The sequence below is a fragment of the Poecilia latipinna genome, unplaced genomic scaffold, assembly GCF_001443285.1.
Source record: "Poecilia latipinna isolate Pla-1442-1.1 unplaced genomic scaffold, P_latipinna-1.0 Scaffold120, whole genome shotgun sequence".
Taxonomy (NCBI): domain Eukaryota; kingdom Metazoa; phylum Chordata; class Actinopteri; order Cyprinodontiformes; family Poeciliidae; genus Poecilia; species Poecilia latipinna.
In genome coordinates this window covers 680,181-702,577 of record NW_015112736.1, presented here as the reverse complement: position 1 = coordinate 702,577, position 22,397 = coordinate 680,181, and the positions used below count along the sequence as shown (strand labels likewise).

General features: G+C 37.5%; 1 protein-coding gene and 1 long non-coding RNA gene across 2 annotated transcripts in view; one reads left to right on the top strand and one right to left on the bottom strand.

The window, feature by feature from the left end:
* Positions 1 to 6,158: 6,158 nt before the first annotated feature.
* Positions 6,159 to 22,397, top strand: part of ctnnd2a (catenin (cadherin-associated protein), delta 2a) — a 139,145-nt gene continuing 122,906 nt past the window's right edge. The window contains exons 1-8 of the mRNA XM_015028331.1: positions 6,159 to 6,207; positions 7,429 to 7,533; positions 11,356 to 11,528; positions 16,360 to 16,414; positions 16,726 to 16,942; positions 17,115 to 17,229; positions 18,758 to 18,890; positions 21,926 to 22,099. Coding sequence (XP_014883817.1) covers positions 18,758 to 18,890; positions 21,926 to 22,099 — 307 coding nt within the window. The 5' untranslated portion in view covers positions 6,159 to 6,207; positions 7,429 to 7,533; positions 11,356 to 11,528; ... (1 more) ...; positions 16,726 to 16,942; positions 17,115 to 17,229. The remainder of the gene's footprint in view (positions 6,208 to 7,428; positions 7,534 to 11,355; positions 11,529 to 16,359; positions 16,415 to 16,725; positions 16,943 to 17,114; positions 17,230 to 18,757; positions 18,891 to 21,925; positions 22,100 to 22,397) is intronic.
* Positions 9,377 to 11,349, bottom strand: LOC106944973 (uncharacterized). The gene is made up of 2 exons (XR_001424459.1): positions 10,917 to 11,349; positions 9,377 to 10,246 (listed from the first exon to the last, which is right to left on the bottom strand). It is a non-coding gene; the product is annotated as an uncharacterized LOC106944973 (long non-coding RNA).

The following is a 22,397-nucleotide window of genomic DNA, read 5'->3' as shown; positions in this document are numbered from 1 at the left end:
AATGCTCTGTTTTAAATGCAGAATATGCACAGCCAGTAGGTGAGCTAGCAGACTGCACCTTGGAATCCTGTAACTGCTGGGTTAGAGGTGTATTAGATGATTTGATGTGAAAATATTTATCTCAGTTGTCTGACATTCAAGACTTAACTCTGAATTGGGAGTTAAGGGTTCGAGACACAACTTGAACTTGGAAAGAAATGTCTTGTAAACATCTGACATTTCACTGTATTCCTCTCATATTAGGAAGCAAACACATAGAGACACACATCTGCTATCACTGCTACTTTCTGGAAAGGCTAAATGGCTTTTAATGTGCAGTTTGAAGACCGTCAAGTTTCAGATGAGCCAGTTGTCTCCTTAGGAATTTGTCCTTACATCGTCACACCTTCAACTTCGCCTTTGTATTCCTTGAGCGTACACACATTTCATAATTCATTTCACTAAGCTTAAGTGATGATCTAATTTTTGAATGCTCTAGTGGATTTCAGATGACTCAAAAAAATGGAATTTGACAGTGTGTGTCGTTACCTGTGGGTAAAGAGACTCCAGAATAATGACTGTGTTTTTCACATTAAACGTTACAGGACTGGTTTGCTTAGAACTCTGGTCGCTGTAGAAGCAAAGGTACCATCACTTTTAAGTATCAATTAAGTATTTCTATAAATGCTAGATTTACTTCTTCAGAGCAGTAAATGTAGAGATAAAATTACAAAGTAATGAAAAAATGCCATAACATATTTTTAACAGCTGCTAAGTCAATAATGGCATAGTGGAATATGAAGTTTAGTGTAAATCCAAAGAATGTCTTCAATTAATTTTAAAACAAGGTAAAGATTAAACTTTTTAACCTGCTTTTATGTGACAAAACCATAGATTTTTATAGGCTGTCCTTTCTTCTATTCCTAACAGTCCACAGTAAATAAAATCAAAATTTAAAATACTATTTTATTAGACACAGAGAAGAGTATGTAGTCTCTGGTTGAATAATATGTCACAACATGTGTGCTGCAGGCAGCATTGCAAAATGAGTATAAATATTAGACCATCCCTGTCTGTCTGGAGCACAATAACACAGAGTACAGCAAGTGTCAGACCATTCGTCCCTGGTAAATTATGCATGGAGTTATTCTGTTATTATCTATGTCAGTGCAAAATGGCCATTATCCCCCTATCATAATATGAATATTAGGTTGGTGAATTGACAGTGGTCCACAGATTTTTAATTTTTTTTAGTTGAATTAGTTTGACCAACATTTTCTGGATTCATATACAGATTAAGGACGTTTAAAAGCTGTATAACCTACTTATAATGGGTGTTAGATTGCATCTTTATTTCCTATAGTATTTCTTTTTGCATGTATATTATATGAATGTGCTACATTCAAGTGGATTTGTATGTATGCTGAAATGGGAAGAAACCTTTGTGAAGAAAATGAACTTATGCTGGTATTTTCCTTCCATCCTTAAAGATAAAATTGAAGATGTTATAGCAAAGGTCACTTATGTTGGACATGAACTTTAGCCTAGCGAACTCTTTGTTTGTGTTTTTATTTTTTATCGTGGGTCACTTCAAATGATCTCGTAGGATTATAGATATAGTCAGACTTGCAGCAGATTGTAAGATTATTTGTGCAGGTGGTGTGCTTGGATTAAAAAAAAAAAAGAAACATAAGGAGTCTTCGACCTTGCTAGGTTATTACTGTCCATTTGTTTATCTGAATCTCCTGCAGCACAAGTGAGAGTTTCTCACATATGATTCATTCAGTTTTTGAAAACACCGTATTACTGACATATCTAAGCACATTAAAAGTAAATTGCAGTGCAAATTCTTTAGCCTAAAATTTTGCCCTGCATTATGTGGGGCTTGAAATACTGAATGGGAAAGGAGAAAGTTTTAGAGTTTCATTTTGTTTATTGGAGTTTTCAATACCATGATGCATTGTTATAGGGTTTTTGTTGGAGCTGTCAGACATTAGAAGTTATTTCAGAACACTTTGACTGTAGACAATTGTTCTCTATCCCAACTGTTGAACTGTCATTCAGCTGCCATATTTACAAAAGTATGTTCCCAGCCTTGTTCTGAGGACAATAGACCGGCTTCTGAATAAACCATCAGAAACTGTGAACACACAGATGAGCATGCACAAACCCACATACTGCGAAACACCAGCCATATAGTCATCCATATAAACAAAACACACTATGCCTTTCACCTTTGGAGATTCGACACATTTTGTTGGTCGGAGTGAGTGTGAGTTTATTCTTTTATTCCACAATGTCATCTCATCCACTCTCAACACAAAGGCATTTTCAGAAAATCTCTTCCTCTCACTCGTGTACATGCGCACGCAGCAGCACACTGATTACACCCACTTCCTAAGCAGAACATAAAAGCATTCCCCCTCTACGATGACTGACATGCTAATGTTGTGGTGTCACACAGTCGTGCTCATGATGAGGATGAGGGGCAACAATATTTCCACTGTGGTAACCACAAAAGCGATGATACACATCTATGCAACAGTGAGATTGACAAAAATGATAGTCCTCCTGTTTCCTTTGCTATGGCGATCTACAGGTACAAATACACAGCAGGACAGCAAAACACTCATATGATAACATGTGAGATATCCCCAACATGCACAACATTTTGGCTTAATCCCTGTATGTATTTGTGGTATAAAAAATATAAACAAGCTGAACAAACATGCCATTCAATGCAAGATCAATGTGATAGCAACTCCCATACTCCTGCACTATGCATCATTTCATCAGACATATCCAACAGAGATAAGAGTATATGATTAAATGGCAACAAAACAACCTTGGCATTACCTCTATTATTAGTTGGATGCTGAAGAAAAGGAAGGGAGATGAGGTTGAGGGAAAGACGATAATGGCAGAAGCACACAAAGCTGGACAAAACAGGGTACATGATAATTATTCAAATATTACATTGCCCCATTTTTCCAGAAACTGAGATACTATTTCACAATAGTATTTCATATTTTTCACAAGTCATTCATGTTTAGAAGTATGTAAGTATAGAGATTGGTCCACCTGTCACACTGAATAACCAAAGACTATAAATAGTTTTATTTAAATTCATATGTAAAAGTAGGAGTCGGTATATTTGCTCGCTGTAGAGCGACTCATTTCCACACTGAAGAGCAATGAAGTCAATAAGAGTCATGTTGCTCTTCAGTAATGCAAACTGAGTCCTAGTGGCTCAATAGTGGAGTTTTGCTCCTAATTTTAGCAAAAGTTTTAAAATCAGCTCTCACTGGCATAGTGTGTGGAAGGACTTTCATTTACATGTTTTTTTTATGTCTCTGTTGTTTAATATTAAGAAGTTGGGGGGAAAAAATTGTTTTACTGTATTTACATCCAAACAGTCTTGCTACAGTACATGTACATATTTCATAGTGTGTGCATTAAATGCGTGCATGTTAAGTTCTCAAGCAACGGTAGAGGACGCTGTCTGTCAATCTCGGGGTCGGGTTGTGCTTTAAAGCAGTCCTGTGAATTTAAACTGTCTCATGAATACCGACTTGCTGTTCGATGTGAGGCACTGCCTCGCGGGGTGTGCTGTTGTGGCATAGCTGCTGAAGATGCGATCTTGTGGAATAATGCTGCAGTTATTAAATCTCTCTTGGGTCTGTTGGTATTGTGAGGTTCTCATGAAAAGATTTTCCTCTCTCTGTCTCTTTTACCAGCGACACCGTATCACAGTGTTACTCTGCTGTCTGTTGTAGTGCTTTAGAAATTCACTAAGTTCATTACCGGACATGGAACTACAATTTACCACAGCTTGATGATCATTATCATGATCCGTGTCGCCCACCTTTGTAATACGTAAGATCTTGTCTTTAAGGGCTTGTCTTTTTTTTTCCCAATTGGTTGGGTTTTATGAAAAGTTATGGTTTTAAACTCACTGTTGCAAAGAAAGTAAGACCACTTATGTAAACTCAGAGTTACATAATGCAAACTTTCCACTTAAGACAAAGACCAAGAGCAAGCTTAAATTTAATACTTAACCAGCAACTCCAAATCAATGGAGTTGGTCAAAAAAAAGATCACTACAACTTATTATTTTAGCAAAATGTACAGAGGATGCAGACTAAATCAAAACTATCGGATCACAAATCTGTTGCATTCTGGTCAAAACCTAATATTCCATAATAAAGTAGGTCAATAAAAGGCAAAGGTATTTCTCAAATATTCGTTTGCATATCATCTATTTCAATACGCAGATTAAAGTAAGCAGAAATACAAGATAAATGTTAGCCTGCTTTTTTCCTTTTTTGTTCAAGATAAGAGTTAAATATATTTTGAAAAAAATCAGTAGTATATTTAATGATATGGCTCTAAAAAGAACGTATTCTAAGATTTTTTTATTTTATTTAATTTTTTTTTTTTTGCACATCTCTGCCAGGAGTATCAATAAATGTGTCTGGAAGTGTAGCTTGTGATCACTTTTAAGTGTTCTTCAACAAACAGTCCGACTACAATCGACTCTGACCTTTCTAGTTCTCACTGTGGCTGGAAATCAGCTCACCTAAAAGATACCGCAGTTCCCGAGGACAGTCGGGATAGCAGAAATCCATATTATATTTCAAACGCCAACCGATCCGAAATCCACTGAGCTAAGCTTATCTTTTCTTGTTTGCCAACGTTACATTATTCTTAATTAGGTTTGATGGTAATTGTTCTGTAGCTCTTATAATATACGCTGTAAACAATTGTACAAGGACTCCAAAGTTGGCAACTCAGTAAATGTCTTGTTGTAGTTTTACCAGGTGGAACACTAAACAGTTCAATCAGGACACACACACATAAGAATCCACAACCAGATGGAATAATGATGTAGATGAAGTCAGATGAAAGAATCTATATGTGTCCGTTAGTATGTCTGTGTCAACATTGATTAGTCGGCAGACAGCTCAATAGTTCTCTCTGGCTTTCTCGTTCAACCTCTGTTTTCTCCTGTCCTCTTTGTTTCCCCCTCTCCCCCTATTCAACAAGCATCAGTCACTTGTGAATTGACAGTGATAAAGAGAATGTTTGCACTTGTGCAGTTGTAATTGTCAACATCATCTGTTTTGGCTTAAATGAATGTTGTTTTGAGAATAGGACGCTATATTTTAGCATTGTACCATATCATTATGCTGTTCTCTCATCAAAAACATATTTGATTAATTCACGTGTTTCAGAAATCTTTGAATCTGCTGGGGCGGCCATTTGGGGTCCATTTGGAAGACTAATCGATATACAAGATTTAACTTCCTGACTGATATTATTTGATGTTGCTTCAATTTTTCTACATAATGATCTTTCCTCATGCTGCCACCTATTGCACCAGCTCCTCCTGCTGCAAAACTGCCCCACAACATGATGCTGCCACCCCCGTACTTCACTTAGGATGGTACAAGCACCCTGTTTTTTCCTCCAATCTAACAATGGTGCCCAAACAGTTCCACTTCAATTTCATCAGACCATAGGACATGTCTCCAAAAATAAAGATCTTTATCCCTGTGTGGATTTGCAAACTGAAATCTAGCTTTTCATGTTTCTGTAAAAGTAAAGCTTTCTCTATACACAAACCATATCTACAGCCTTTCTGACCAGACTGAAGCTAAGAAAGCGCTGCTGTTGACTGACATTTTGTTTTCACATTTCTTCCTCTGTAATGACCTGGATTGTTGTCCACTGAACTGATGGATCATCATTTGACTCTTACGCGGAGCGTATTCTGTGAAGTCCGCGTGTTGACACTTTGGGAAAAATCTTTGCTAGTGTGTTTGTGTTGATTTGTATGCCCCAAATCCTTTTCTTCGGGGGGATGAAATTGAGTCAGACAGATATCAGTGTGCAATCTCATTCAATCACAGCTGAGCCCTCAGCCTCTCAAGGGGGGACCTCTTTATTCATAATCACACTACTGATCTGGTGCTAATGGTTACATTTTTTTTCTTCCTATTTTTTTAGTCTGTTTTTCACATCGTGTTCACAAATGCTTTTAAAGAAAAAATGAATTTGCGTGTACTGTCTATGCTTCTATTACAGTTTTTAACACTTTTTGGAGGCCTATTTGTAATGTGACTCTTTTTTTTTGCTTTAACTGTCATTTGACTTTGTAGGAATCTTATGAGTAATTTGTCTCTTTTTTCAGCTCCACAGATGAACAGTTTCGCTGGAATGCTCAAGGTAAAAATCTCTATGAAAGTTTGTAGCATTTTCTGTCTTTGTTTTCATCTTGTTAACTACCAAGAGCTTGCATTGTATATTACATGAATTTTATTACAGCTAAAAAAAAATTCTAATTTGCAAAGAGTTTTGAATTCAAATTTCAGATAATCAACTTAATTTTGATACCAGGATGCATACCGTTCAAAAAATCTACTCAGTTTAGAAAATATTTTTCCCCAAAGATATTTTTTTCTTTTTGTTGAGTCATGAATGCTGACCTTAGCTGAAAAAAGTAAGGACTCTTTCAGATTTTGTTCTGGGTTCTTTTGTGACCTGACTGACCTGAATGTGGTCATTGGACTCTTTAACTAAGTGTAGGAGGCCAGCCACGTCGGCTTCACAACTTTTTATTTATTTATTTATTTTTTACGTTTGAGAAATGGTGACTAATGTGGTTCACTGTATATTCTAAACTTGTTGATATTAATGGCTAGATGGATGAAATCTCTTAGCCTACTTGATGTGTCAGAAAGGTTTAAGTGATTTTATGATTTAACAAATCAGGCAGTAATCACACATATATGTGACTTGTGAAATTGAACTAAAATGTGTTTAATCACAATTATTATTATTATTATTTTTTGTACATTAGGTGAGGTTGGTTTGGAGAGCCGTTTATCCCATAATAAATCTCCTTGTCCTTTGAAACGACATTTTATGTTGACTCAGGTTATTTTGTTCTGATATTAAAATATAATTTTAATGGCAGGAAAAAAAGATGCCCACGGAGTCTAGTTAAAATCAATTTAGGTATACACTTTCACAGAAAAACACAGTAAAATACACTTTTGTAGGTTATAAAAGCACACGGGTGATTATGGTTGGTTCACAAAGACACTTTTCTCCATGTAGAAATGGGGGCAAACACTTTTTGCACAGATTCTTAAGTGTGCATGTAAATGACACCAGCATCATTTTTTCCCTTGTTGTCTTATTCATCTATTGTCTCCTGGATTTTCTTGTGTGTATTTGTAACTATAGATAAATAGTTTAGTTGTCTAATATATTAAATACTCCCACATCTCATAATTTTCTGTTGTGGGTAATGATTTATAGGCTGCTATAGGACAGAGCCTGGAGTCCTGAGAGATCTCAGTTAGTCTCTTTCTCTTTCCAGTTAGGCTTTTTTCCCCCCCATTGTCTTTCACTGAATTTCCTTTTTTTTCTTTTTATCCACAGCAGATGGACAAAAGGACATCGAGGATGAGTTAACGACTGGTTTAGAGTTAGTGGACTCTTGCATTCGCTCTCTACAGGAATCAGGAATCCTTGACAGCGGAGAACGTAAGTAAACTTAATCGCCTTGTGTTTTGTTTTTTGTTTTTTTACTGTGTTTGTGTTTGGCTTGTGTGATTTAGCTGGTTAAGACCAAAAGCAACATGTGTTCATCCGTGCTGCATATTTTAAATACACTTCAGTTTTACATGGTTTTTACTCAACCTGTGTCATTACTGTTGTAATGCTGATTCAGGCAATTAGCCCTGTCAACAACAGAACAATTAGAGAAGAACAGAACATGCAGTTCCAGGAGAAATTATTATGCCACTTTTTCCAGAATTTGGACTTTTTCTTAAAAATCAACAAGTAATTGAAATAACATCTAATAATGACTGAAATGCAGCCATTGTGTACATTGTAAAGTCTAAGATTAGATGCATGTAGTTCCAGGAGTAATCACGCGATAACTTTTCATGATGTTAGACTTTGACTTAAAATGATATCAAAGAAATACATGAAATTACAATAAAATCAAAATCTTATTGAAGGGCATCTCCTGTGCTTTGTAAGGTCCTGTTAAATTTTCCAGGCATTTTCTTTTCAGGTCATTGCTTTCGGAACAAGGCATTCCCATTTCGCTTATTGTCTGCTGACCTTTTGGATGGCTGATTTTGCTGCAACAAACTCCATTTTAAAAGCACCACAGTATGAAGACCTGCATATAAAAAACATAAAATCTGTGCTTTTTCATGCTTCTAGAATAGCATGCATGCTAAGCAGTAAATATCTCTTTATTTCTCATGGTAGAGGTTAGGAAACACTAGTTTGTATGACTTTAAAAAGGCAGATCTGATAACTCTCGGACACTTGATTTTGCTAGATTTACGTTATTTGTTTCCATTTCACCTTAATTAGAAAATGATTGTTCAAATACATCCTTAACAGTGGGGAGACATATCTGATAATTAGATTATTATCTTGTCTGCAGGAAGTGTCAGTCTTTGACACTCACTGTATTCACTTTTGTTGTCGATGTTCCAGACCCCTGACTTTAGTGTCAAATCAAAATGGGTGAATTAAGATATACTTAGTCAAGCTTTTCCTGTGGGATTGTGTGCATTTTATTTCCAGTGTAAAAGATCTACAAATTTTCCAGCAGTAGATAAATGAAACCCTGACATGTTAATGTTTTCACTCAAAAGGCTGCACACAAAGAATCATTTGCCTTTAGCTTGCTAGAGAGGGGTTGGTCCAGGGTGATGCAGCACATAATTAATTCTGCACAGACACATAATAAAACCTTCCTGTCAAACCAATTTCTACCTCTACACCAGCCTTTTTATACTCTGGTGTATTTACTGGATTTGCATGTTTATATTAGCCCCATTTTTTTTCCTTTTTTTTATTATAAGTGTTCAAAGTACATAAAGCAAGCCATTTTTTATCGAGATACTTGTTGAACTACGCTGACACAAACATGTTATAAGCAAATTAGTTCTGTGTTTAAAAAGCAGATTTCCAATTTTCAGTACGTATCAGGTGTCAAGACTGTTCTATCTATGCAAGATCTTGAAACTGCCATTCAAGATTTCATTACCTGCCTTGCAGATTGCTGCAATACACATTACGTTGGTCAGTCCTCTGAAATATACAATATATTCTTTTCAACCTTGCCTTAGGTTGGCACATTCACAGCCTACCTTGCTTGTATTGTGTTTTCTTTGATGATTTGCCAGCAACAGGGTGCAGAGCAACACTAGTTCACACAGCAGTTGCAGATGATCAAAGCAAATGCTGTATAAAAATAGCATTGCTGCTTTTTTCGTTAGTGTTGTGTGGATAATACTGCTAATAAGTCTGCCGGAAAAATGTTTTTAGGACTTAAGCTTTTTTTTTTTGAGAGCGAGAAAGAAGCACATTTAGAGAAGCATCATATTTAGGCCATATTTACACATGGAGGCAAGCACAATATATTTTTGTAAATGATAAAATGTGCATCCACATGACAGGGTGCAGCACCACACAAAAAAGGATGTAGTAGGTATGCCGGGCCAAATGGCGGCACTGTGAGTGCCAGAAAAAAACAAACGACTACAAAAAACGACAGCAGAAACAGAAAAAACAAAACAGAACCCACCATGACGCCATGTTTATTTGTGAGCGTGAGACACAATCAGGACAAAGAAAGGGATAAAGCTTCAAAGTTATTTCAAGGTGCAAAGCAGACACGTTGCACCTTTCAGGATTCTGTTATGAAATCCTAAATCAATTCTTCATGTACGTCGCACATTTTTGTCTGAAACTCTGTTGAGATGTTGTTATATAAAAGTCACAAAGGCACAAATTTTCCTAGGCTACATGGCAACTTATCATAGTTATTTCCCTCCATCTTATTAAACTAATCTGAATTAATTTGAGTCTAAATTCAGCCAAAGATGTTGAATTTCCTTCACTGGCATGTTAAAAGACACTCTATTTGAAGGCAACATATATGTTTGGCATCTGCCAATCGTAATGCCAAACAGACTTCACATTGCAGGTTTGGTGGATAAGAGAAAGCATAAACACCATTTCTGTCTCATAACGTAGAACATAACAAGCACCAAAGCTCAGTGACGATGAGTTTAGGAGTTCCTACTCTGACTGCGTAACACAAAAGTGCTGTATTAATAATTCATAAAAAGCCAGGGATGAATCATGATGAAAGAAGACAAGTCTTATGAAGGCGAGAGGCAGAGGAGTTGATCCTGGCTCACAGCGCACAGAGGGAAAAAGCATCCTGGGGAGAGAGGAAAAGAGCAATACCGAGCAAGCAAATAGATAGGGGAAAGAAATGAGAAATGGTAAAAAAAAAACCCAACTTATTTCTCTATTTATTTTGTGATAACAGATACTCAGAGTTTGAAGAACTAAACCCTGGTTTTATGTCGCCCTATTTATGACATTTTCTTAAAACCGCAGTTTGGCATCTTTACATGCAAAACATGTAGAATTGTTGAAACTGCCGTCAATACAGTATCTATTTACAACTAAATACTACATTCGAATCGAATGTTATATTTACTCACCTTTCATTGCTGCAAGGCTTTCTTAACCCCAGCTTATAATGTTTCCTATTTTGAAAAAAATCCTTTAGATTTTTCTATTTTACTTGTTATAAGTAAATATATATACTATAGCGTACAAAAAATAGACAGTAGATTTTCTACTGTAGCTGTGACTGTGGCAAGAGGAGGAAGCTCACTTTTATGAGGCTAAAGATGATTATGAACTCTTATAAAAGTCGTAGTCAAGATTGACCAGGGGGGGATATTTCTAAATCATTTTCTGCATTAACGCTTTATTGATGTTTAAGTTGTCATACTGCATTCATTTATTATCTGCAAATCTCATCACCAACAGTAAAGGGGGAAAAAAAAAGTTGCCAAAAAGATTCTTCCTTTACTTACCTGTCTCACACTTTGGCTGAGTGAAGTTTTCAAACGGTATCAGTGGGAAGGTAAACAAGAAGGTCTGTCTAAGCTGTTAGACATTCCCTCCATCATTACTTTTCGACTCAGCCCTCCTTTTCCCTTCCACTACATTTCTCTGCTCCTCCTTCTTTTCCCATTCTCTGTGTTCTCCTCTGTTTCTCCCTTCCTCGGCTAATAAATTATGTATGCCATCTCCAACTCACAGAGTGCTGCACTGCTGCACTATCTGCTCTAAATTGCTGCTCTCTCTCTCTCTCTCTCTTCCCCATTTCACTTTTTGCCTCTCAATCTCTCCTCTTTCACGCCCCCTCTCTTTCTCACTCTTAATCTCTCACTCTCTTCCTCGCACACAAACTCGACTCCGAACCCCCTCTCCGCCTACCCAACCGTGCACCACAACGGCCTCAATCGGTAGGACCGGCTCTTCTTTCCCAGAGTTCCTTGCAGCTCAACTCCACCCCGGAGGCTTCGCTCCAGTACTCTGCCAGCTACCATAGCAACCAGACCCTCGCCCTTAGCGACAGCATTTCTGCAGCAACTCCTCAGCGCAGCGGGCAGGTTGGAGGAGCCGTGCACAGCTACAACCAGGTAGGAAACACTGCTGTGAAATGACGGTGATGCGGATGCAAGTGGCGAAAAACCTCGGAGCGGATTGTGTTTGAACTTTTAAGTGTTTCTGAGAACTTTTGGTTTGTGCAACTGCTTGATAGGGCGAAACATGTTTGTAGCCGTCTTCAGAAGCCTGTGAAGCTATATCTTCTGAAGTGTCTGCCACCCGACCTTGCAGCTGCACAATTTACAAATTTAAACTTGTAAGAGACTTCATGTCGTATAGTTCAAAATGAGTTTTTTTTTTTTTTTTTTCTCTGTTCCTCGCTGATCCATTTCTGTTTCACTAGTGCCGAGTCTCACAGCATGTTGATCGGTTTGACATCGTAGTTATTGAGTCTATTTGATGAGTGTTTCATCATATGTTTGTAAAGGACCCGATTTCATTAGCCTTGCTGAAGTCCAGCAACACCAGTTCTCCTCCTTCATACATGAACTGGATTTTGACACAGTTTTGATGACAAATTCATCGAAGCGGTTTAATGGAAGACCGGTTATTAGACAGAATGAGGGAAAAAAAATACATGAATGCATGCTGAGAAATCTCAGCACGTGTCTTGTTTAGAACTTGAGAGCGAAAGCGAGAAACGGTCACATACAAATCACAGCAATGTGCTGCAAGAGAGAAACCCACCAAACTACTTTAGAGCCTACAGCAGCCAATTATTTCTCATTTTCAAGTCACTACCAAATCAATGGCAATACCGTGACTGGAAACACAGTTACAGTACGTTCACACGTAAACTTGCAGACACCCACGCATCTGCTTAATCAGCGAGCAGCTGCAGTGCTTTGTTAAAAAAAAAAAAAAAGAAGAAAATTTCTTCTGTCAGGAACAAATGTTTCATTTGCCAACGATGATTGGGAAACAAAAGTAATCAAAAATACTTAATATTTGCTGATTTTAAACCGGTGATCAAACTAAGAGGCCCCTATTAAACTTTTGGGAATTCGTTTTACTCGTTTGACTTTTGTTACCTTCTCGCCGTCTTACAAACACAGAAGGGGACGCCCTTTGCTTCAAATGAAGCTCAGACTTCTCCCCTATTTGAATACGTAACACATGAGGAAAAAGATGGAAGGAAAAAGCAATAGCGAGAGGAATGAGTGTTAAAGATTTTTTTCCGCCCCTTTCTGCAGTGTTCCTGTCCTCCTTTCCCACCTCTCATCCTCCTTCCCCTGTCCTTTCTCCTCACCATCTCTGTCCATGTGAGCGTGTGTGTTTGTGTGCTCTTTCCTCTGATGTTTGGGCTTGTCAGTGTAATGGGGATACTGCTGTCAGCAGTTTTGTTGCTCATGAATAGCTTTATGTATGTCAGAACTGGGAGATAGGGAGGTTCAGCTTGCATACATGTACTGTACAAGAATTGCTAAGTGTAACGCAGCTTTGTGTGCACAACAGGGGGTGTTACTATTACATGTAATTACTCAACCGTGTGTGTACAAGGGTAGATTTGTTTGAGTGACTGTTTAAAGAATAGGGAAAGAGTAAGACAAAGGGTCTATCATGTTTCTTCCCTGTTGTAGGATATTTTTAACCCAAAGTGTTCTTGCTTTAACAATGCATGGCTGCATGGCACCTAAAACGTCCCAGTCTTTTACTGATGTGAGAAGGAGATAAAGTGAAATCACAAAGTTTTGGGGATTTTTTTTTTTTTTTCTGTTAGTTCAACTTTTACTTACTATTTGTTTAAACATTGATCCATTCATCCGTCACTCCGGACTCAATTCCTTATTGGGTTTTCTGATTTATGAGCAAACCTGTAGCTTGAAACTGTTTTGAACTCTGCTTTTTCAAAGTAATTTATAAATTGTCGATAGAATATTTAAGCAGTTTCCTGAGCTTTATGTCAATAGCTCCACATCTTCAACTTGGCTTTATGACCCATTAAACAGTTCTGAATACTTATGGAGCTCCTCCACCTGAAGCCCATAACCTTCTCTTCACTGTTGAAACTGGGACTTATTCTGACCACTATTGAGCTGTTCTTGAAGCTGTTGTCATGAGAGCCGTCTATCATGAAAGCTGTTAACTCTCAAAAATGAGTCCTCTTGATTCATTTGTGGCTTTGGGTCTGTCAGACCTCTTCCTGTTCCAGTTTCTCAGTTCGTCTTGACGATGAAGGAAACTGTACTCACCGACACCTTGACTTTCCTTGCAATTTCTCTGTAGGAAAGACCTACATTTATAAAGGCTCTGATGTTCTGTCTCTTAATTGCCCTTTTGTAGCTGCACACTACTTTCTGCTGCACACACTGTTCAATAGATGCTCAGGAAGCATCTATTCCAACTCTATACTTTTATGCAGACACTTGAATTAGTACCACATCAACTTTCAAGGCTTGATCAACCTCCAATGCTGCAGAACAGTTACGGAACATTTTGTGTTCCCTGAAAGATACTTTACATTTCTTCAACCGATCATAGTTGCAAACATAGTGACGATCATAGGGCAGCCTTGTTTTGACACTCATTTTTACCTGAAAAGAAGAGAAGATGTTAAAACATACTAAACTTTTATGTTTCAACCTGATTAAAATGTTTTCATCGGATTATAAAAGATTATCTTTGAGGAAAATGTAAATATGTTCACAACAATGAATGCGACTTATAAAAGTAAACAGAAAAGACATGCTAGCCTGAATAATAAGGTTTACTACATTTTGTCATTGAGCTTCTGCTCTTATCTGCGAATAACAATGTCTTCCTTAACTATGTCGTATTTAAGAATCATTACCTTACATTTTACTTGCTTACATTACTCTGAATCTCAGAGCTTCTGGAACTGAATCATGTTTAGAATGATACATTTTTTGAGCTTCATTATCATGACGACTTGTGGATTGGAATTGTAAAAAAAAAAAAAAAATATCTGTGTTTCAAGTAAAAAGAAAACAAAATAAACACACTGTATTGTGAACATGTTCAAAACATATGAATGTGGAAAAACACTTAAGTAAATACAAACCCGTGGGGATCATACACTTATGAGCCAGCGCCTTTTCCATTTTCCCTTCCTCCCTCTTCCCAAACAACTGGGGCAACAGTGACTCAGAGGTCAGGGGGTTTGTCCAGTTCAAACCCCTGCTCTGTTCGTCTCAGCTGTTGTGTCCTTGGGAATAACACTTCACCCGCCTTGCTTGCTGGTGGTCAGAGGGTGATGCCGTTTGATTGGCAGCCTCGCTTCTGTCATTCTGCCCCAGGCCAGCTCTGGCTACAGCGAAGCTCACGACCATCAGTGTTAATGTGTCAGCGACTGGTGTGTGTGTGTGTAAGGTGCTCTGGAGTTCTCAGACTTGGTAAAGTGCTGTACAAATGCTGGTCACTTAGCATTGACATAGTCAATTTCCGTTTTTTGTTTCAGTATATTCTCTCATCTCTGCCCATCTTTTTCTTTTATGAGCTGTTTGTCAAAAATTAAGATAGCTATAGAAAAATTAGTTATAATTGCGTCCTGAAAAACAAATGAACAACAACAACGAAAAAAATCTGTGCTGGAACCACATGTTTGCTTTCTACAAGAAATGCATTGGAACTTATTGTAAGGCAGAAAACATAACCAGAAAGAGCCTCTGGAAAAATAATGGAAGCCCTGAGTCTGTTCATCCTGCTATATTTGTCTCAGGAAGATTTGCTGAGCATGCAGGTTTTCTTTCCTCCTAAGTGTGGCTACACAGCAGAGTAGCTGCAGATATTAACACCTGGAAACAATTTACAAATGTAACCTTCAGACACAAAGCTTTTGTGTGTGTCCGCACGCAGACATCATTAGCGGCTTTATGCTACCAGGCGCTTATCAAAAGGTTTTAAAAGTGTACTTTTATTTGTGTATCTGTTGTAAAATAAAAGTACAATTGAAAGATGATGGAGCAGATTCTCACAGGTCATGCAGTGTTATTTAATAGAATGTAATGAAGGAAATTTTCACTACATTTGAAGAACAACAGACAAGATTCCTTCATTTGTAAAATAATACCAATAATTGATTTTGATTTTTAATATTTGATTTTAGAGAGCTAATTTCTGAATTTTTATTCTGTTGCTCCGACAACAGTAATAAATGTTCTAATGTAAATTCTTGACTATTTGCTTACATGGATGTTGTGTCATGCCAGCAATAACATAGTTTAAATATCTATTCAGCTAAATTGTTAAGTTGAAAGTCTTGAGAGTCCTTGAGGTGATTTGGGTTTTGTTGTATTGCCCTTGGAGCGGATTGAGAAGATTTTTTGAAAGATCGTTTTTGATCCTCGGTAAAAACTTTTTGCTGCTTCCAGGGGGAATACAACTTCTGCTTGTGTGTAGTTCATAGGGGTCGAAGCTGTGAGAAAGTTTCCAAAATGTCTTATGAAAATGGTGTTAGTAACTGATATTCATTTTCATGTACGACATTGCCATAAAATAAGAATTTTATATACAAAAAAATTTAATTTTGTTTTATCAAATGTTGCGAGACAAGAGGAAAAAGTGAAGAGAATATGACTTCTGTAATCATTTATTCTATACTGAGCATGTGGTGCAACCAGGTTTTAAGAGAAATTACATCATTTATCTAAACTCGATGGACTCTTCATTGACTTTTATTAATACAATGTCATTATTAGCTACGTTAGGTTATTTAGTTTTATCCCTCAGAGGATTAAATGCTCTTGCTGTACGTAAAGTTTTTAATGATGACTTTAAGCTACATGCAAATGCTGTTTGAACTCTTGTTTGATCCTTCTTCAGTTTCAGCTCCCCTCCCCCTTCTGCCTCCCTGTTACGGCTGTTCTCTTCTAACTTGCTTTGTGTTTCCTTTTATCTCTTCAGGTGACATCTAGTCGTGCAGCCCAGCAGCAACAATCACAAACTGGAGCAGGATCAGGTAGGCATGTGCTTCTTTTTTTCTTAATTTTTTCCCTTATTAGTTTCCCTTCTTTGAAATGTACTTTCCTCATGATACATGCATAGCATTCATTTCCTTTGTACTACTGATACTCAGGGATGAGACTTTTTAATATTTGCGATAAATACTTTCTCTTCCATTTTGCGGTTTTAGCTGCCGAGTTATTCGTCTTGTCTCGTTAACTGCTTTTGATCTTTTTGCTGACTTTTATACACTATTTGGTGGCCCTCTGTTTTAACGTCAGGCATCAGCCTTATAACAATCTCACCCATTTTCTCTCTTCCCCTAAGGAATTTACTACTCCAGCTCTACTTTACCTGCTCAGCGGGTCAGTTCCCCCCTTTCTGGGGGAGGAGGCTCAGGGTCAGGTTCTCCCAGTAAACACCAGCGTTTGGGATCAGCCTCCGACACGCCAGGTTATTCCACCACCCAGCGCCTGCCTTCCTCTTCCCCCTCCTCCTCTCCCAGCAAACAGTCTCCTGCTAACCGACTGGCCAAGTCATACAGGTAAACCATCACACTCATTGGGTGTCTGACCTTGGATTCTTTGTGTTGTTAATGATACTGAAGCACGTAAACTTAAGATATGCACACGCTCATGCTTATCCATCTAAATCCAGTTTTGTTTTGTTACTTTGTTGTTGTTGTTTTTCTTTTGTTTTTTTGTTTTTTATTCCAGTACCACGGTTGCTGTGACAACAGCAGGAGGTGGGTCACCACTGAGGGTGGCATCTCCGTCAAATTCTACAGCAACAGGAGGAGGGAACAGTTCATCATCGTCCCCTCTTCACCAGGTAACAAACTGTATCTTCTTGAAGGGTGCGTTAACTTTTAGTGCATCCATATGGGAGTCACTTTTTCAAAGCATGTGCCAGAAATAATAAAAAGTGTATCTATTAAAGTTTGTGGTGAGAATGAAGGGTTTTTCTATAGGCTGTGTGCTCCTTGAGTCTGTTGAGATATGTTTGGGGGATCTGAAGTTAAATATTTATGTACTATGTCTTATTCTGCATTGTCATTATTTGCAGACAAAGTCAATATGGGAGATTTTGTACTGTGTGATATGAGACAATTATTGTTGCAAATGTGTTTATGTTGTAATTCGACACTATGTCACAGAAACTGATGAAACCGACTAGGTTTTCTTTGTGTCGGTCTCTTAGCAGTTATCCCAGTGTAAGTTTTTAGGGAAGTTCTGTGAAGATAGACCAATCGGACATAATGTTATGACAAGAATGGGCATCTTGACTGGTCACAAAGCCCTATTGACAACTAAATCTGGAGTACTGAGAAGTAGAACGCCTTTTTACAACAACCAATATCAAGTACTTCAGCAAATTCTGCTATAGTAGCTTGCCCATTGGATCATACCATACACTCTGGTTTTTTTCCATATGCATCAATGAACCTTGGCAACCCAAGGTAACCCTGGTGGCTTTGGGTTTATTCCTTTCCTCCCCTTAGTTGGGGAGGAAAGGAATAAACCCACAATAGCTGCAGTTTTGGAGAAGTTGTATCCAGCTATTACAAATTGGTCCCTGTGAAAGTCACCAAAATTATTACGGTTGCCCATTTTTCCAGCCTTAAAATGTTAATGGTAATTTGGCGCCTAATGTTGCTGACACTCAGTGACATTAGCTGTTACTGAGAATTAGTGGTACAATGGTAAAACTTATTTTTACTATTGTACAGGTAAAGGTGCAATGGTAAAACAATAATTAGTTTCATTTATTTCACATTGTCAGTAGTTGTAATATTATGTCCAATCAGTGTATTTTATTCTAAATATATTCTTGGTGATTGAGTCCCATGTGGATAGATGAAAAGTAGTTTTCATATGTTTTTGCTTAGTTTCATACATTAGGTCCATTCATGAAAGAAACATGGAATAAATCTGTGCATACAAATTTTACTTTAAAATTAAGCAGTTGTGTATTTTATTCAAACTGTTTTTTTTTTTTTGTTAAACCGAGTTACTACAGTAGACTGAATATGCACTGAGTTGTAGTGTGCTATTATTTGTTCATTTTTTGTAGGAGGCTGTTGCATACAAAGCAGCATTGTTATTGGCGTATTTGGTTGAATTGGTTGTATTTTTCCCATCCATAATGGTCTCTCCTCAAGATATTGACATCAACCTTAAGAAAACTTGACTGAAAGAAATGAAAAGAGAGAAATATATCACTTAGCCATTACAGTTTTGGCTGCCAGCACATAGCAATTGCTTCAGCACAACCTGGGCATGAACAATTATACCATTCTGATTTTGAGTGCAGCAAATCATAACAAAGTGTAGCCAATAAAAATGGCTTGTGTTTGCAGATGAGTTCTGGCATAGGGAGCTATGCCACTTTGTCTCCTAAGCGTCTGGCAGCTCACCACGCTTCTGACCAATACAAGATCTCACACGAGCTCTACGCTACTGCTACACTACAGAGGCCTGGCAGTCTGGCAGGTGAGAATTTACTTATTTACCCAGTTTAAAATGATATGTTTGTAGATGAACCCAATGTGCTCTGTTTTTTTTTTTTGTTTGTTTTGTTTTGTTTTTTATTCTCAGCTGTTGCAATGACTTAGCTTAGCCAAAACACAGGGGGTTCATTGCTCAATTTTCTGTTTTTCGATGTTTGAGACTTTGTTTTGAATTTTAGACACCACTTAAAAGCCTTCATGTTTTTTAAAAATCATTCTTCTCTTTTCTGTTGAATCCTTGTCTGATAGCTTTTGATCGTTGTCCTTCCCTCGGTGGTTCAAATTGATTGATTCACTTTACTAATGTTTCAGTCTTCTTGGATGAAATTAGCATTCTGAAGTAGTGATTATTTTGCTATTGATTAGTCATTTAAACTTGGAAATAAATCAATGAAACGTCTGCTTGCAGGTAATTTCAGGGACACTTTTGGTTTTCACTTACTTGAAGACTTAAAGGCAATATGAAAAAAAAAATCTTTACCTTTAATACCTTGAAATCTGTATGTAGTGCGTTAATTATGAAGAATAAAAATTAAACTGAAAAATTTGTTTTTGGTGTAATTTATGCAAAGCAAAAATTAACTGAATGTATTAGTAGATAAGTAGAATTAATAACACCAATATGAACAGTTGCAATTGTTAAATGAGAGGTGGTAATATATTTCCCAGATGAAGTGATAATGATGGACTGTAAGTTTAGTTCTTTTTAGCATACACACATAATTGTAAGGCATCATAGGACAACATTCGGTTTTTACACATCCGTTTCTAATATTTCAGCAAGTGAAATATTTTAGAAGAGAATATTAATCTTTTCTTTTCCTTCTTTTTTGAAATCCCCTCTCCCTTGAAAGAAAGAGGTCATTACTTAAGCAAGTGGGCTCTTGTGAGACACAAAATAAATGAATAGCAAAATAAAACCAACTCTAAGATGAAAGGCATGGGAGGAAGGAAAAGAGCTGGGATGAGTCATAGTATTAATGGGTGTGTCTACGACTTCAATTCTTGATCCTTCATAAATATTCAAATTTAGTCCAGCTTCTTTTTTACCCACTCTTTTTTTTTTAGTTTGAAGTTATTAGTATATCCTTCTAATGCATGTTTCATATTATTACTCCATTTTTGACTCTTGATATTCAATTTGTTCTCTCAGTAAACTACGGCCAGTCATGCTTTGTCCCCTGTTGAGGTTAATAGGCTGCTTAGTTAAACTGTGCGTGTCAGTGAAAGAGTAATCTTGATACTAGCACGCAAGATATATATCATAAGGCTCCATTACAGCATTTGATGTTGTCCAAGCCTGACAGTGCAGGCATGCTCTGGTATAAGGCTTCTTGTTTCACTTTATTACAAAGATCATTCAAGAAATTAGATTTGGGGTAATCACTATGTTCTGACTGAGTGTATATTGCATTCAGTCGTAACCTCTGCTTTGGAAGTACCTACAAACTACTGTATCTGCTTGATTCTTCTTACATGACAAAACGTTTCACATGTTTCGATTTCTAAGACAAGACTTGTCAGCCTGAGTGACTGTATTTACTTTGGAGGCCTGGATCTTGAAGCACTGCCCTTTCCTTCTTTGGAAAATGCCCGGCACACAACTTGCACTCCTCTGAGAACTAATGTGATATGATAAGACATTAGTTCCACTGGACCGTTTCTTTCTCTGTCAGTCAGAGCTTTTGTACGCGTGTGGTTGTGTGATCTCATTTTATCTCCTGCCATGTCAGCTTAGCCCCTCTGACTTGTCTTTGGGTTTCCTGAGTGTGCCCCTTTTCAACCGTTTTCTAATTGTATTTTTTGTTGTTGTTTTGCTTTCAGAGGAAGGCTACTCTTTTGCATTTGTTCTGCTGTGTTATGAACAAATGCCTGTTGTCAGTTATTCTTTTTCCCTTGCCCTCTGTCTGTGGGATCCCTGCCAAACACAGGAGGCGAGGGGACATTGCATCTCATTACTTTCCAGCTGACAAAAAGCAATGTGTACTATGCAGATTAAAACAATGAAAAACAGACACATCATTCTCTCTCTTTCTGTCTCTCTCTCTCAATCTCTCTGTGTCTCTTCTCCTATCCATTTTGTCTGGTATACATGGTTCTGTTTGCGCGCGCGTGTGTGTGTGTGTGTGTGTGTGGTTTAAGGGAGTTCTAACTCACTTGTTTCCATGTAAATTGTGCCAGTTATTCTCAAACACACAATCTCAGCTTTTCATACCAGCAAAACTAAATTACAGGTTACAAATGTGCAGCTTCATTTTAGAAATGTTTGGCTGTCAGGGGTCAACGTTTTTTGTTTTTTTTCTTTTCTTTTTTTGTCATTCCCAGTAATGTTATCCAATATTTCCAACTGCTGTCCTCTTTTTCTCACCTCCTCAATCCCTTTGCTGCTATATTAATTTGTGATCCATTAGATATTTTCTTTTCAGACCAACTCTGTCTTGCTTGCCTCTTTACATCATCTTAGACTTCGCTCCTTTATTCTTCCCTGCCCTGTCCCCCTTACTGTGTATGTCATGAAAAATTTTACAATGTGCTCCTCAACTTTCTTTACTTTCATGTCGTAAGATTGATCAACTGACCTCACACAGACATCTTACAGTGTCATAAAACAGCAGGAGGTTGGTCCTTCATGCTCGGGTCTAATCCTCCTGCTACTTTCCTACCCAGAACTTATCGCAATCAAAGTCGTTTTCTTCAACATCAAACACAGACCCCTTCTCTTCACAAAAGACAAATGGTGAGACCATCTGTGCTGAGCTCGCCAAAACATTTGGTGCATAACAATCCACAACTTCACACCTGTAGTTCAATCAACCTTTCCTTTTGTTGGGAAACACCCACACACAGTGACAGCTTTCTGTAACAAGATCTACGGAACAGAACCGATAAAAGGCAGCCAGGATGAGCGGTTAGCTAAATCAGACTCGACAGACTCCTTTAACCAAATGTATTTCACTTTGTGTCATCCCTTTCATTTCGTCAATTTAAATCGTAAAATTTTCCCCCTCTTTCATACAGGCTCTCGTGGCTCCTACAGTAGTCAACACAGTCAAGAAGCTCTCCGGCCCTTAGGGTCCCCCGAGCACTACATAGATCCTATCTATGAGGAACGTGTCTATCACAACAAGGGCCCTATGAGGAGCCTTAGTCAGAGCCAGGGACCAGATACAGGCCCCTACCGCAACAACACTGGTAAAAGACTACTTCATTTGACTACTTCATTTGTAAAAACAGTTAGTTATATTATCTCAGAGTGTGTTTTATATTTACCATGTGTTTAATGTTTGAATGTTTTTGTTCTGATTATATTTTTTATCCTAAACAAACACTTTGAAGAATAGCAACTGAATAACCTACATCAGGCAGAAATAAATTAAATTGTATATTTTTGTTGGCTGAATTTGAATCTGGCTAGAAAAAAAAAAGAAAGTGACTGAAATTAACTTTGGTAAACATAGTTTACATTATTTATTAATTTATTTAATTTGTA